Genomic DNA, 14,034 nt, shown 5'->3' on the forward strand with positions numbered 1-14,034 from the left:
CAATAATTTTCACAGCTTTCTGAGACCTCAGTTTTGGTCTGTGAAGAAGAAGGCAAGTCAAACATTTAGAAATGTAAAAAAAGGGAAAAAAAGCCAAAATATAGAGAAAATTGAGCCCTGAACTGAGCTCTAAGAAATAGAAATGAATTCAGTATATCAAATGTGACCAATTCTTGACTTTATCAACTGGTAATCACTATGTTTATTCTATTCAACACATAAAAAAATAAAGGGAAAAAAAAAGAACTAAAAAAAAATTGCTTCCCTTTGATACTTAACATTCAGTGAAAGCAGAACTCCTTTGATATCTGTTTTAATTATTCAGGACAAAGAGAAGCCGGTACAAGGTCATCTTGACTTCTGAGTACCAAGTTACTAAGAGGACTGAAAAAAATTCTTCAAAATAAACGTGACACAAAAGAAACAAATCTTTCCTTAATGTTCCTGGGACTCTTAAGGAAGAGAGAGAAAAGAACAAAGCAAGTTCTTCAAAGAATGAAAAATGTCTTTCCGCTTTTAGATCTTCATAGGAAATGTGTGAAAGGGGTCCCAGCTTGGAAGGAGGGGTGCAGAGATGGAGGCTGAGTCCCCTCCCCCAGTCTTCAGAAGAAGTCACTTAGGTTGATCCCTCTCAGATGTGTTCTTCCTCCAGCAACTCGCCTTTGGGGTGTCCCCAGCATCTGTCCTCAGCGACAGGGGCTGCTGGTTCAAGCACCTCCTATCCCAATGAAACGCTCTCTGCTCCAGCCATCTCCATCCATCCATCACCGGCTGGAATTCAGTTTGTGAAAAAGAAAAGTCGGCTGCGCTGTGTCCTGGTCCTGTGAACCTCTTCCTACGTGGTCAGACAGGAGCCAGCGCAGGACGCCGAAGGCTCCACTTGCCTTGTCTTTCTTCACTGCCCAGGGCAGCCAGGGGAGACAGGAGAGCACGCAGCTCCATACCCGGGCATTGATTGCAAACCCAGGGGGAGCCCAGCAACCCCGAAGCCGTTAGGACGCAATGCCCTCAAATTATGACTGTGTGTGTGCTCGTGCGCTCAGCACCTTATCTCTTTTTGGCAATGAGCCATGGCGTCACCCCCTTGAGACAACAGAGAGACAAAATTTCAGAGCTTAGATGGGACCTGAGGATGCATGGTGCGGCATGCGAGCATCGGGATTGCTCACCCACAAACAGGTCACACGGTCATGCGTCTAAAGTGGGGTTCAACGGGCCATGTGGACACACGCGTCCATGCTAGGAGGTGAGGGGCGTGAGGGATTGGGAGCGTGGGTGGGAAGCGTTACAGTCACTCTGGACAGGGCCGCAGGCTGGCGTCCGTCCACATTGGTTCACAATCTCATGTCAAACGGGTCATGGTGCTCTGCATCCATGCAATTAGCAAGCCCAACCAAAGGAAGGAAATAGCATGAATAATCAATTCTCCATCATGATAGCTTGGTCTAAATGCAAGTCTTCTCATAAGACAAGGAGACAGAGGTCTCTTTCTCTCTATCTCTCTTTAGTTTTTTAAAATAATTTTGTAGGCTTCTCTCTCTGGTCTTATATGCTGCCCAACTTCGGGTGTAAGTGAAGAAACTATGGACACATGTGGAAGACTGCATACAGGAAGAAGCAGCTAAATGTAAACATATCTCAGACTTGCCAAATCTGCAATTGGATTTGCAACTATAAATATAAAAGCGGACTGTTATATACACAACTTCATGCTTGGGGGAGGGAGTTAGAGGTATCACTGCAGAGAAACAAACAACAAAAAAGACAAATATTGGATTAGTTGTCAAGGCTAAAAATTCTGAATTAATGTTTATTCTAAGAAACTGGTAGAAACCTGAGTCGAATCTTTTTTTTTTTTTTGCTTTTGGGGACACACCCAGTGATGCTTAGGAGTTACTCCTGGCTCTCAGAAATCACTCCTAGCAGGCTCCGGGGAATATATGGGAGGCTGGGGATCTAACCCAGGTTGGCCACATGCAAGGCAAATGCTTTCCTCATTGTGCTATCCCTCCAGCCCCATGGATGGCATAATTTTTAAATCAGTCAGCCAACAGACACATAACCTTTATGTGCCTTATCTAAAATTCCAGAAAGTCATTCAAAATGTCCATTTTAGGTTCAAACCACCATGTCCTTTTTGTCATTAAGAAACTTGTGACTGGGGCCGAGTGAGAGTGCAGTGGTATGGCGTTTGCCTTGCACAAGGCTGATTCAGAACAGACCTGGGTTTGATCCCTGGCATCCCATATGGTCCCCCAAGCCAGGAGCAATTTCTGAGCACATAGCCAGGAGTAAATCCCTGAGGATCACCGGGTGTGGCCCCCAAACCAACAAAAAACCAAAACAACAACAACAAAAAAGAAACTTGTGACTAAGGAACTTGTCTTAGGAAGCCTGTCTTAGTAACTATTCTGGGAAAGCAGAAAATGAGGATTTTGTTTCCATACATTCTAGGAGTAAAATACATTTCTTTTTTTGAAGGGGGCATACGTGGCAGTGCTCAGGACTTCCTCTTGGCTGTCAGGAATCAAATCTGGCAGTCATCAGGGGACCATATGGGATGCTGGGGATCGAACCCTGGCTAGCATGTGCAGGCAAACTCACTATCTGCTGTGCTATTGGTCTGGCCCCCCAAATTAAATTTCTGTAGCTAGGGCTGTACACTAGGATAAGTGGTAGAATTTCAATAGAAGACTTTAGTAACTTGGGGAGACTCAAACCTATAAGTCACATGAGCCACACTCTGTGGAACTCATCACTGGTGCTCTGGGGACCCCTGGGTTTCCTGTGTTCAAAGCACACTTCAAACCTGCTCCTTCAAGTTATTTGTTTAGTTTTTATATAAGAATATTCTGGTTTCTTGAGAGCCTTCATCCTTGTAGAAGATAGCATCAACTCTATGAAAAAAAAACTGAGAATTGAAAGGGGAGAAAGTTCTGCTTCTGATGCTCATCACATCATGCTGAACCTCAATGTCTACGAGTCCTTGTCAGCTGCATCATTTTTAGGCTCTGGCCAAGAGGCAGGGATTTAGCGGTGGCCCCCAAATGAGGTGAAGACAGGTTCTATGAGGTCTGAGACAAACGGGTCAACAAATAAAGCCATTCATAGCTCCTCTCTAGTCCTGCTGACCAGATTAAAAAGGCATTGGACTCAAGTTACAGGCTAGAGGTTAGAGAGAGGTGGAGGTGGTAGGTAATTCCAGTTCGGAATGGTATCAGTGCTTGGAGCCCAGAGGTCTGGAGGTGAGTGGATTGCTTCTCAAGCAAAGAGGGATCTGGTGATGGGCTCATCTTCCCGAGAACCTCTTGACCCCAGAACTAATTCTTAGAAGAGCAGCCGAGAAACTTTTCCCTTCCCTGGCCAAGATGGGCATAAAGAACAAAGCCCAATAGAGACTGTATGACATGGAACGTGCTAGCCAGGGAAGTGGGAGGAACAGAGGCATGAAGCAAGTTTCTTCTCAACTCTACATGGTCCTAATGGAGCAAATAAACTATGTGTGTCAGAAATGACTAGTTTAGAGACAAAACTACAGAAGAATCAGGAGTCACCAGGATTATGATGTGACAGTTCAAGTAGTGCCAGGATCAAACTTTGAGTCTCAAGCATGCACGATACACTCCAGTTCTTTGAATTTTGGTTTCTCTCTCTCTCTCTCTCTCTCTCTCTCTCTCTCTCTCTCTCTCTCTCTCTCTCTCTCTCTCTCTCTCTCTCTTCCTCTGAGCTCCTTCTCAACTCTGTTCATTTTTACAGGCATGGCATCCCTTTGGTCACATGTGCTTGATCCCTCTTTATTAGGTCCACAGCAGTGCCGGAAAGGTTTGGTATTCTCTGAGTATACATTGCCTCAGAACTCTTCCCTCCTTATAGTTCTGTTACTGATGAACAGGGACATGCTGAATATATTGCAAGCTAGCTCAGTGCCTTTGGAAGTTCCCTAACCTCTCTGAATTCCAGTGCTCTGAGCAGGGTAGATAACATTGAGCTCATGAGGAGACCCTACTTGAAAAGACTGACACATTGCCTCCATACTAAGGAGGTTCTAATAGGCTGAATTCATCACCATTGACAACTGGTGGTATAGAGAGAGGCTAGAATAAATGGCTATTATAAAGAAAGCCAATTTAGGAGCCAAAGATATAGCTTAGCAGGTAGGGCATTTGCCTTGCACACTGCCTACCTGAATTCAATCCCTGGCATCCCATATGGTTCCCGAGCCTACCAGGAGTGACTTCTGAGTGCAGAGCCAGTAATCCCTGAGCACTGCTGGGTGTGGCCCAAAAACAAATCAAAAAAGAAAGCTAACTTAAATCAAACCATGTTTTCTTATATTAATAAAGACATAGTTGAAGGAAGAAGAAAAAGAGAAGGAAAAAAGGGACATCATTGAAGGAAAAATAACCCCATCGATTTTCTGCTTTCCCAGTTCTGTGACTTATATTAATAGAGTTCTACCATGTAATTGCATGAATTGTTGAGTCAAATTCAGAAAAGAACCACAAAGGAGTAATTTCAATCACCAGAAAGATAAGGGATTTATTTAGGAATAAGAAAACCATGGCAAATTGCACTTCCCCTTTCCATTCCAAACAAAGCCTTAGATGGAGGGAAGGGTTATGTTGTTGACATTTTTTGTTTGTTTTTGGACCACACCCAGTGGTGCTCAGGGGTTACTACTGGTTCTGTGCTCAGAAATCACTCCTGGCAGGCTCAGGGGACCATATGGGATGCTGGGGATGAAGCCTGGGTCAGCTTCAGACAAGAAAAATGCCTTATCCTCTGTGCTATCACTCTGGCCTCCTGACAACTTCTTTTTATTCTAATCAGTTTAAGAAGAAACTAGCAGAAAACATCCATCAGAAGATACTCAGGAGATGAAATCTTTCACTTTTTTCATATCCAGGTAACTTTTAAATTTAGTGTGAAAATCAAAAGGTTTGTTTGAAATGGAAAAGAGGGGAATGCTTCTTTTATAAAGAATTCTGTAAAACTTACCTTTTGCCAACAACCAGGCATAGGTAATCCATCTGGCCCCTGTTTTAAAGAAAAGAATAAGAATTCCTCAGGTTATGTACAAATTATTTGACTTCCTAATTCACATGCTCCAGGCTTAAAAAGCATGATTTCTACCCAGTTGGTGTTTTAGTCAAAGGAATCTTTACTAATTACTAAGTAGATTACATCATGCTAATGTAAAAAAAATAAAAACATTTTTAGAGTGAGCATACATAAAATATATTAAGAATAGAAAATATTACTCCTTTGAAAAACTGACATAAAACAGTAAGGCCTATTCAGTTCTACCTTTAGATAATGCACATTTACTATTCCTCTTATTTTGTGACTAATCTTGGTTATTCTAGTTTATGACTGAATGCATGGTAATGATTAATAACCAGTGATGAATCATTTCTATCTGAAGTTTATAGTTCTTTATATGCTAGTCTACTTTACTTTTCTTTTTTTTTTTTTTTTTTTGGTTTTTGGGCCACACCCTGTGACGCTCAGGGGTTACTCCTGGCTATGCGCTCAGAAGTTGCTCCTGGCTTCTTGGGGGACCATATGGGACGCCGGGGGATCGAACCGCGGTCCATCCTAGGCTAGCGCAGGCAGGCAAGGCAGGCACCTTACCTCCAGCGCCACCGCCCGGCCCCCTACTTTACTTTTCTATACTGAAGCAGATGTAGCAGGACTTATCCAATGGATTCTTCAGGGACAGGCAACCTGTCTACATCTTTACAGTACAACGTTACTTGTAGCACTCATCCATTTTTCTACTGACTACTTCAGAAGCCAGGTCACCAATTCTGAGTAAACAAGAAAATGCCTGAGTGTGTGTAGCCAAATTTGTTTCACTTCAGGCAGAAACATTCTTCAGATACAAATGATACCAAGAAAGCAGGAGAAGTTGGTCTAGTGTGAGGCATGCTTGTATTTTCTCCCCCCAAATAATCGCACAGTATTACTTATTACCAAGACCAAAGCAAACAAAATGACTTTCTACTTATTGGCTAGTAAGCTATATCCTACCAATACGATCTCTCAAAAAGAACTGAGAAACATACGTTCATCTTTAAACAATCATGCTTAGCACAATAGACTAATATCAAAACATGCAGACCAAGTACAAACTATCAACACAACCATACAATTTTTTATTTAACTTAATCAATATTCGCATAGGCTTTTGTTTAAAAATATATATCTGTATAAACCACTTTGAAATAGCTTTCTAGAATATTTGAGGAGAAAACTAGGTAATGCCACATTGGTACAAGGAGAAGGGTCACCCAGTAGAATTTAGATTTTAGTAGGGAGACTTTGAGTTCATGCCACTGGAGAAAGGGACAGTTCTGCCTACTTCAGAAAAGTGAGTGTCAAAAGGAGAGACCATTAAATCAGAGGTTATGCGACAAGAAAAGGGGGCGGGCTGCAGAGCACTATCTTCTTCCAAGGCAAAGAGAAGTTTGCTTTGCTTCTCTTGGGCTCACACCTGCATGCCCTTGAGCCGGCCCACCCATGACCACAAAGGCTTGGCCTAATTAGAGCCCAAAAGAAAGGAAGCAAGAGAGGCAGCATTATCCATTTCTTTTTGATAAAAAGAAAAAAAAAATACTGGAGGTAGGGCATTGCCTTTGCATAGATTGTGTTTGTTTTGTTTTTGTGGGCCACACCCAGCAGTGCTCAGAGGTTAGAAGATTTTTATTGAAATTTAGCATCTTCTCCAAATATTTATTAGTCAAGGGAACACCGCTCCCAGCCCCCTCACATCCCACTGACCCAACACAGATCTGGTGGTTGTGCCAGTTGTGAGAAGAGGAGATTAGTTTGTAGCCGTTGATGGAAATCGAATGGCAAGAGGTGACTTGGAAGCCAGCGATGGCCACGCATGCTTGCTGGCTTTGCTGCTGGTGGCTATGGAACTTTTAAGCACATGCATGTAGTATGTTTATCATGTAATGCTTTGGACACGGAGAGAGACGGCAAGTCAGAAACCAACGGCATGCAGGGTGGCAGGAAAGAGATACTGTACCAATTGGCAAGGGGCATCCAGCCCGTCCAGACCGGGCTGACCCGGCTCCCCTTTTTCCCCCTTAACGCCACGGAATCCCTGTTTGTAAAGATTAACTCATAACGTTACTAATGCAAGACATTTGGGCAGTACATATTGCGTTCAAGAAATAACAGTATACCAAAGGAGAGGAGCAACCTGGAAGTCATTGGCAGCAAAAGGGAAGAGGGAGAAAAGAAGGCAGGCCAAGCCTTCCAGCAATATCTGCTTCGGCAGCCACAAGAAACCAGGCCATGCTGGATGACAGAGTACAGGAGAGAAGTGAAACAGGCACTTCTCGGACCCCCAAAATAACTTGTCCAATGATCAAAACTGGAAGCTTTGCTCTTCAGGGCTCTTCCAGCTTGCTCCTCTCCCTTCCTTTACATATGACAGTCCATGAGTCACACATACCAATGGGCAAGGTGCATCTAATCCAGGCGCGCCCTGTTCTCCTTTCTCCCCTTTAGGCCCCTTTTTGCCTTTCTTTCCCTTTTCCCCCTGTGGATACAAGGGTTCAAATCAAAGAGGGGTTGGGTTTCTGTTAGGGAGGGTGAGGGAGTGGGGGAAATCATGGTGATTTTGGAGCTGGTTGGTCTAGGTAAGTCTGGAAGGACATTTACCACTGTGATCCTGGCTCGGGAAGGTGGGAGATCTAGAAATGAGAATTTCAAATGATTTCAGCAAACAAATTTTGGGCAGTGAGATTTTGAGGTGTTTGGCAAGATCAAAGAGAGCTAAAAGACTAACTTGTGAGAAACAGGGTTTGGTACTGCTTGGGGTCACCCAGACCCTGTATCTTGCAGGGTCACAAGACTAGACATATATTGGCAGCTCTATCACCCTATTTTTCAGTAGCTGTCAGTTTTCTTTCCAGCTCTATAACTGAATTAAGTTACATGGAGCGAGAGGATCAAGACAGAGTGTTTTATCTTTGTTGAAATGTCTCCAATCTTATGACTTCACTTTTGGTAGTTCTCATTGAAGAAAGCCAATATATTAAAAACAAGCTTCCATCTCCTGTAACTTTTTATTTTTAAAATGGAAAACATCCTAGTATTTCTCAATTGGAAGAATAATTTCTTAGCTCAGGGGTCTTTCTCAATATACTTTTTGATCACATGCCAATGTATACAATGGTAAATGGGTTCCCAGCTCACTCAATATGTAACAAAAGCAAAAAAGTAAAATAATTCTGTCCAAGACAAAAGATGCAGGTAGCATTGAATTGAGCTGGGTCTAAAATTGAGGTAGGCAGCATAGTTACAAAGTGAGCATATAGCCTGGGGATTAGTACTGAAGAAACAGAGGGAGGCTGTGGGGATCTGTGTGAATTAAGGGCCGGAGGCATTGAGGAAAGGAGAAGAAGTGCACCTCAGCTGTAGCCTATGAACACAAATCTCTCCGCTATTGAGAGACAAGCTGAGTACCAAAGGCTCTACAGTACAGATTTCAATGAGCACACCCATTTGGCAAACAGGATGGCAGTGAGAATACAGCTGACTAATCTCAGAAGCACAACAACATGAATATTCCAAGGTAAAAAGACACACATAGATGAGAAAAAAGACAAACATCCACATTTATGTATTTGTTGCAACAAGATGAGGGAAAGCTTCTTATTTTTTGTCCCATGTGCCAAAATCATTGTTCCAGAAGGCTCAGAATAATTAACACTTGGGTTTCCTTAATTGGGGGTGGGGTAGGAAGAAAAAAACTCCAGATGTGGGTTTGATGATCATGATCAAGGACAAAGACTCTGAAAGCCAGGGAAAGTGAGAGAAACCTGGGATTAAACTGCTCATACATGCAAGAAGTAAGTCATAGTTATTCTCAGCAAATAACTGTAGGGCCTGCTGGGGTGAACACTTCCATCCAGAAGGCGTGGCATGGGCTTCACATGGGAACATGGGAATATTGAGTACCATGTGTGTTAGGGCTGATTCCATTGGAGTCCAGATCACTCTTGGATGGGGAGATAAACTCAGAATAACCACTTTACAGAAAAGTTTATTTATGTGAATAGTGAACGGTGCCAGGCTATGGGGATCATTTCCTAGTAATGTTTTAGTGAACCTCAGGTTTTCTGAAAAAAAAAAAAAAAACAAAAAACAAAAAACAAAAAACAAAAAACAAAAAACAAAAACAAAAACAAAAAAACAAAAAACAAAAACAAAAACAAAAAACCCAGACGCTACTGGTCAAGAATAATGGACCAATGCTGTTATCAATCAAGATAGTTTTGTAAGAAGTAATGATCCCCCATGTCAAAACCATCAATTGTGGGTCCAATTACTTGAGTCCTCTTCTAAAATTTTATTTACCTCTTGAAAATGGTAAATCATATATGCAAAAGGCTTGAATTGAGAATCAAATTTTCCTAAGTAAAACTTTAGATCATGGACTCTGAAAGATGAAAATATTTGGGAATGGGGCTGGCAAGGTGGCGCTAGAGGTAAGGTGTCTGCCTGCCTTGCAAGCGCTAGCCAAGGAAAGACCAAGGTTCGATCCCCTGGCATCCCATATGGTCCCCCAAGCCAGGGGCAACTTCTGAGCGCTTAGCCAGGAGTAACCCCTGAGCATCAAATGGGTGTGGCCCCCCAAAACAAAAAATAAAATAAAATAAAATAAGAAAAAGAAAATATTTGGGAATATGATTAACACTGAGATCTCAATTTGTAGTTTTATATTTTTAGACATTATTTACTGTGATCAGTTGAATGACATTTTCACCCTCCCCCCAAAAGAGCTTTAAGGGACTGGAAACAGCCCATTGGCTGAATACAGGAGAAAGATCCAGTCTAACTCTGGTACCACATAGGCTCCCAAGCACCTTCAAGAGTGATCCCTGAATACCACTGGTGTAGTATGTACTGACCCTCTTTAAAAAATAAAAAAAGAAGCACTGAAAGGATAATTCATGTAACAGGGACACTCGAATGAATGAATATGAATTTAAATTTATATACCCTATCACGTAAATACAAAACAAATGCCTGTTTTCTTTAAGGCACACATTTTGGGCTAAATACTTGCATGTTCCTAGCACCACTGATGCCTAAACACATATATTTTCTAGGTAGAGTCAATATTTCAGGAGAGAAGAATCCTATGCCTCAGTTTCCTTGTCTGTGAAGTAACAGCACTGCATGAGGGAATTGTTAGGAGGATTAAATTTTTATTTTAAGAAAACATGTTATGGGGCAGGAGAGCCAGCTAAGTGCTCAACAAATGTGATGATGTTGATGAGGACAAGGTGGTGTTTTATATAATCATTTTCGTAATCTCTTACCAAAGGGAAGGTTAGCCCCGCAGACTACAGAGCCACATCGCACCCCTGTAACCTGACTCTGACAAATCTCATTTGACCTTGATTCTCAAGCTTTGAATATTGCTACTAAACAGAATTTATTTATTTACTTTTTGGGCCACACCAGGTGGTGATCAGGGATTTCTCCAGGCTCAGTGCTCAGGGGTCACTTCCTGTGGGTGCTCAGGGAACCAAATACAGTGCTGGGAATCAGCAGTGTTCAAGACTAGCACCCTAATTTCTGTACTATCTCTCTCTTGGGCTTGCTAACCATAATTTATAGGGTCTTGAAAGCAGTGTGTGGTTAAGGAGAGTGAGACATGAATTACTTGAAAAAAAAAATATTGGGCCAGAGAAATAGCACTGCGGTAGGGTGTTTGCTTGCATGTAGCTGACTCAGGACAGACCCAGGTTCAATTCCCGGCATCTCATATGGTCCCCTGAGCCTGCCAGGAGCGATTTCTGAGTGAAGATCCAGGAGTAATCCCTGAGCACCACCGGCTGTGACCCCTTCCCCCCAAGACAGGAAAGATAAAAATATCCAGAAACAGCATATATATGCTCCCTCTTTAGGGTGAAGATAACTTATGTATTGACTTGATAGCAGTTAGGGGGCTTTTAAGAAAACCACTGAAGACTGACACTTCAATAAAGACCATTGGGCCATACCTGGAGGTGCTCAGGAATGATTCCTGGTAGTGCTTGGGTGACCAGCGTGCTGAAATTGGAACTAGGACTCGTCACATGGCAAGGCAAGTGCCTTAATCCCTGTACTAAGCTACTCAGGTCATTATAATTTTTAGTAGCTTGGTACAGAGTAATTTAAAGATTGCAATCTGGTGATCTGAGGATCCTTTTATCTCTTTTCCTCCTTCTACACTAGAGAGCTATTATTTCTAGGGTGCAGTCTCCTTCCTTCCTTGCTCTCCAAGGTTCTCCTTCCTGGGCTGAGGGTTGAGTAGGTTTTTGGCACACAGGATGGAGAGAGGACAGATGTGTGGCAGACACAAACAGGCTGAGCAACAGAGTGGGCAATTAAAGAACAGCAGCCGCAGACACAGGCCATGCTGGGGGGGAGGGTTACCTTTTCTCCCTTTTCTCCTAGATCACCCTTCTCGCCTCGTGGGCCTGGGAAACCCTAGAGAGGAGAGAAAACAGAGAACAACTACTGATGGAATCGTCATTCTCCAGAGTGGGCATATTTCTGGGTGTAAACATCAAGAGAAAAAGCAATGCCAGTAATCTCAGAACACAGCTAGGAAAGCAGCCCAGGGATAAAGAACTCCTGACATTTCAATGATCAAAAAGGACGAGGCCTTTCCTCCAAAGAATTGTGTGGTGGAGAGAAAGTAGTTGGATCTGGAGCAGTTTGCTGATTTGTGTGGCCTGGGGACAGCAACTTGTCTCTGCATTTGAGTCCCTTAGCCCAGACTTGGGGTTAATGAGGCCTGGCATTAGCTTTAGTGTTGTGATGGGGAAAAAGGGACAAGAAGGAGCCTGCACAGAACAGGGTACTTGATGAACAATATCCAGGATGACTTTTGCCTTTGTTTTATTATTGGACTGCAAAAGGCATAGAAACCCTATGGCCTCTATTTTATAGATTATATTATTAGAAGATACATAGGGACTTTTTTTAGAAGCAAAAGTACATGTAGAATTTTGACAATAGATATATTATTCCCTCAAGGCAGGTGAGGGAAGAAATTTCCACCTTTAGCACCTCTCAAGTTAAGTGCTTCAATTACTGATGTGAAGAGTGTTTGTGACTCAGGCAAGTATTTTGAAGTTCTTCCATCAAGTGGAAGTAATTGATTTGATATGAGATGATATTGTATTTTTAATGTTTATACAATGCAAAACACCGATCATGTAGTTGATATTGCTGTTTACATGGATAGTGATATATGGTATAATAAATATGTGAGCAGAAAAAAATTTTTGAAATTAGTTGTGGAGACCATTAACGTGTGTAATAACAGGAAGAGGTTTACTGGAACAATCACTTACATCCAAACCTGGCTCTCCATCCTTCCCCTGCCAAAGAACCACAATAGTTTCATTAGTGTTCCAAAGTTTCGTGACTGGGTGATTATTTTAATTAAGGCTTTTGGGACATCTACATAGTATTAGATAGACTTCAGAAGCATGAAAAAGATTCTCTGTTGATTAGTAACACACATTCCTTTCAATCAAGTGAATCTTAACATAGCAATGAAGAAGTGGAGGGGAACAGTCACATATTTTTGCCAAAGTATAATGTTTCTTATTCAATGTATCAATCCTGGAGTTGGTTAAAAGCAAAAGCATTATTTAGTTTTTTTTTCAAAACACAACAGTACTAACAGAGCAGGCAAATGAGTGCTACTTGAAGCAGAAAACTTGGCAGTGAGCTCATAGGTGAGTAAAGAACGATTGAATACGGCCTTAGTTTGGTTAGAGATACTTTATCTAAAAATATGAAGGGTGTGAGGTCACAACTTGAAAACTGTTTTTTTTTTTGTTTGTTTTTGAGTCACACCCGGCAGTACTCAGGGGTCACTCCTGGCTGTCTGCTCAGAAATAACTCCTGGCAGGCACGGGGGACCATATGGGACGCCGGGATTCGAACCAATCACCTTGGGTCCTGGATCGGCTATTTGCAAGGCAAACGCTGCTGTGCTATCTCTCCGGCCCCGAAAACAGTTTTGAAGTAGATCTCACAAATCCATGTCCCCTTAGTAGAAGAAGAATTCTAAGACTGTTGTGCAAGGGTGAGGAACATTCTCCTTTGACATAAGGAATGACAGCGGCATTGATCCTACTGAATCATGGGTGGATCTGCTGCTTAATACTGAGGGGGATCTTCATGGTCCTCTCTTAGATTTCAGAACCTTTTTCAAGATTCAACATCTCATAGAGGCAGAAGCCATCTATGGCTACAGCTAAACTACCTTAGCTCACATACAGAGCGAGGTACACTGGTGTGGACGTGACAGAGGGAGGATGACAACCCTTCAATAGCATCTGCTTCTCTTCCAGCTTTTTCCTTCCTCAGTGGCTCCAACACATCCTTCTTGGAATAAACTGAAGCCTTGACATAAAAGTCTGTGCAGCTAAGATATTCAGGGTACAGACCACCTGTCAAAATTCCTCACTCTACTGTAATTGGGAGAGCTCAGAAAGGAGAATGCCATGGTCAGGGCAGCCTGAGAAGGGCATTAGTCAGGGAAGTTGGAGTTATGAACTCAAGTAGTGACTTAGAGAAGAGGCTTCACAGGAAATACCTGTAGGTGGTCTTCCAAGGAAAAGCAGGTTAGGGTGTCCAGTCAATGGCTCCAGAGCCAGATCTAATCTTTTAGTCATGCAAGGCCTATGTCTGTGTGTCCACGGGAGAAAGGAAGGACAAGGGGCCTTGGCAGTTAGTGGAATGTTGTCTGGTGGACGATTCACAAAGTTAGTGGGCCCAAAGGGCCAGCACAGGGTGGGGTGTCTGCATGCAGAAAGTTGGGGTCAGACTCACAGGCAAACCATACTGTCCTCGGGGTCCTGGCTCTCCCACAGCTCCCTTTTCACCCTAAAACAAGAGGCAGGAAGTTCAAGTCACATAACACCTCATGTACACACTTCTCTCTAGGCTATGTGACAAGCCCTGCACTAGGCCAGCAGTGACTCCCACGAAAGGACTTGG

The 14,034-nt window shown here is 42.7% G+C and overlaps 1 protein-coding gene across 1 annotated transcript in view; it reads right to left on the reverse strand.

The window, feature by feature from the left end:
• Positions 1-1,725: 1,725 nt before the first annotated feature.
• Positions 1,726-14,034, reverse strand: part of COL25A1 (collagen type XXV alpha 1 chain) — a 554,610-nt gene continuing 542,301 nt past the window's right edge. Inside the window, exons 34-39 of the mRNA XM_049786981.1 lie at positions 13,867-13,920; positions 12,375-12,401; positions 11,449-11,502; positions 7,037-7,114; positions 4,999-5,037; positions 1,726-1,738 (exon numbers count right to left, since the gene is read on the reverse strand). Coding sequence (XP_049642938.1) covers positions 1,736-1,738; positions 4,999-5,037; positions 7,037-7,114; positions 11,449-11,502; positions 12,375-12,401; positions 13,867-13,920 — 255 coding nt within the window. The 3' untranslated portion in view covers positions 1,726-1,735. The remainder of the gene's footprint in view (positions 1,739-4,998; positions 5,038-7,036; positions 7,115-11,448; positions 11,503-12,374; positions 12,402-13,866; positions 13,921-14,034) is intronic.

Source organism: Suncus etruscus, chromosome 14 (assembly GCF_024139225.1).
Source record: "Suncus etruscus isolate mSunEtr1 chromosome 14, mSunEtr1.pri.cur, whole genome shotgun sequence".
NCBI lineage: Eukaryota > Metazoa > Chordata > Mammalia > Eulipotyphla > Soricidae > Suncus > Suncus etruscus.